At 42.0% G+C, this 2,550-nt stretch overlaps 1 protein-coding gene across 2 annotated transcripts in view; it reads right to left on the reverse strand.

The window, feature by feature from the left end:
- LOC103458463 (rab GTPase-activating protein 1-like) overlaps positions 1-2,550 on the reverse strand; it is a 10,383-nt gene that overhangs the window by 854 nt on the left and 6,979 nt on the right. For both annotated transcript variants that reach the window (XM_008399291.2, XM_008399292.2), the window contains exons 5-7: positions 2,449-2,532; positions 2,252-2,323; positions 1,903-2,148 (exon numbers count right to left, since the gene is read on the reverse strand). In XM_008399291.2, coding sequence (XP_008397513.1) covers positions 1,903-2,148; positions 2,252-2,323; positions 2,449-2,532 — 402 coding nt within the window. The remainder of the gene's footprint in view (positions 1-1,902; positions 2,149-2,251; positions 2,324-2,448; positions 2,533-2,550) is intronic.

The raw sequence follows: 2,550 nt of genomic DNA on the forward strand, positions 1-2,550 counted from the left end.
ACACAGCCGTCCACAAACACACACACACACACACACACACACACACACACACACACACACACACACACACAGTATTCTACTTTGTATTAGTTTTTAGCAAATTGAGACATATGACGACAACGCAGGATATGCTTTCTGTAAAAAGCATACATTGATTCCTGGAAATTAAACAATTTCCTGGAAAATTTTGAGAATTCTTCCTGGAAATCTGAGACATTTACTGTAGTTCATCTTTGACAGTGTCAGGATTTCTGGCTCAAACTCTGACTAAGGTGAAACTGTCTCAACTTCCTCTCTTGGTTTTCTTATGTTGCTGCAACACCATGAAAAGACTCCCATCTCTCTAGCAGATTATATAATTACTTTTCTTTGTGTTTGCATCTTAAGACTTTCCTTCATTATGTTTGTTTACATTACATGTCCTAGATTTTGACCCGGATTGTTGATGTTTGTGTGTAAAGTGATTGTGTGACCTTTTGTGACTTTGTGAGATTGTGGTGGTACTTTAACCCTCTGGCTAGCTGTTAGCCTCCCGCTTCTCCGTACTTTGTCATCTTCCTACAGCAGATAAGGTGAATATTTCTGATAAGAATCCAAACTACTCCTTGAACAGGCGTCCACCTTCCAGAATATGTGTTGTCTATCAGCAGCAACCTTTGTGTTTCTATCTGCAGAGTGAAAATGTGGAAAAAGTGTCGGTGTGGAAACACGGGAATGCCCAAACATCATCGTCTCATGGCCAATGATGAATCCACCAACGTGACAAGAACCGTTTTGAGACAGAGGAACTGGACAAGATTTCAAGAAATTTCCACTTCTTCCTATTGCATTTCAGAAACCTTGTTGGAGTTTTGTCTGGAATCGGTGTAAAATCTCTGTTATTGGCCAGGTCACATTGGAAAAGAGGCTTTTAATCTCAATTAGTTATTTTTCCTGGTTAAATAAAACAAACAAACATACATACGCACGCACGCACGCACGCACGCACGCACGCAGACACAACCCTACATACATATTGGTTATTTTAGATTATAGCTTTATTTCTTTTACTGGTTTTATATTTTTTTGACCATATTTGAAACAAACTAATAAAATAAACCAACATGAACAGCCCTATGTGGTTATTAACAGATATGTTTACGAACAACCAGTTCTGTCTTTAAAGGGACAGTAACATGTATTTTCCAGCCACATAGTGCCATTTTATCGCACAATTAAGTAACGACAGGGTGGGCCATAAGTTTCCATGTATAAGAGAATGTAAAATGTATATTTTTGTAAAATTTTAGATACCCAGATGCGTTTGACAAAAGAGCAAAGAACTGAAATTATACTGATGGCTGGATCGGGCCCGGTGGTCATTCATCCATCCATCTGTCGTGCTTTTGAGTTAAAATTTTTTTAAAATTGACAGGAAATTTGAAAATATCACTTGATAACTATGTGTTATTGAAAGATTGGAAGATTAATACCTGAAAACCAACTATAACGTCTTAAAAACTGCAAATATTTTAAAGAGACTTAAAAAATAACCTATGCTAAGCCTGGTGGGGGTACAAGTAAAGCCTGGAGGCCCGCCAGGCTTATGATACACTAGGGGAATCCCTGAAATCTAACTTTGGAGGTGCTGAGTGGGGCAGAGGCTGCTCTGTGAGAGAAAAAACATAACATGATATAAAGCTAAAAACATCTGCTTTATGTAGCCCTGTCCTCCCTTTAACATAAATTGAGAATTGTCTTTATGCTGGCTGGATGATGCAAACAACAAATGGGGTAGGGGTGATGCTCCATGTTTCGATCAACCTCATCATGCGTATTACATGGCAGATCGTGCCTTAAAGCCTCATTAAAATCTTGACAGCTCTTGGCTGGTCTGCACATGTCCAGACAGTCAGATTTTACCTGAATCTTGCAGTTGGCCTCCACCACCTGCAGCTTGGTCTGGGCCAGCTCCTTCTCCAGCTCTCTGATCTGGGCCTTCAGAGACTCCTTCTCCTGGTCCTTCCTGTTCCTGCCTTGCTGTCGGGGGCTTTCGTCGGACTCCCGCCCGCCCGGTTCGACCTCCACATGCACTGGTGTGTCAGCACCATGGCCTGCGGGGATCGATTCTGCAACGTGTCGACACTGGGAGCAAGCCTCTATTGTGCTCTAGAAGATGACAATTAGAAAAAAAAAAAGATTGTACACCAAAAAAAAAAGTATGAGCGTAACATAAAAAAGCAGACATCTGCAGCAAGAGTGGAGCACTCACCTTGAGTGCATCCAACTCCTCTCTGTGGGCGGCTTCCTGCCTCTCCAGACGCGACGTCAGCTGAGAACAGATCTGAGAGACAAAGCATCTCGTTTCGACTTCATCAAACGAAACCTCCTCCAATCACACCTACATGCATCCGTGAGAACGCTGAAGGACACTCTGATTGCACAAACGGCGCCATCAATTGCCGGTACCTGTTTGTAGTCGGAGATGATACCGGACGATCTTTTAATCTCCTGCTCAGCCCTCTCCAGCTCTCTCCGAAACACTTCCTTCAGCTACACACAAAAAAGATT

Source organism: Poecilia reticulata, linkage group LG22, assembly GCF_000633615.1.
Source record: "Poecilia reticulata strain Guanapo linkage group LG22, Guppy_female_1.0+MT, whole genome shotgun sequence".
Lineage (NCBI taxonomy): Eukaryota > Metazoa > Chordata > Actinopteri > Cyprinodontiformes > Poeciliidae > Poecilia > Poecilia reticulata.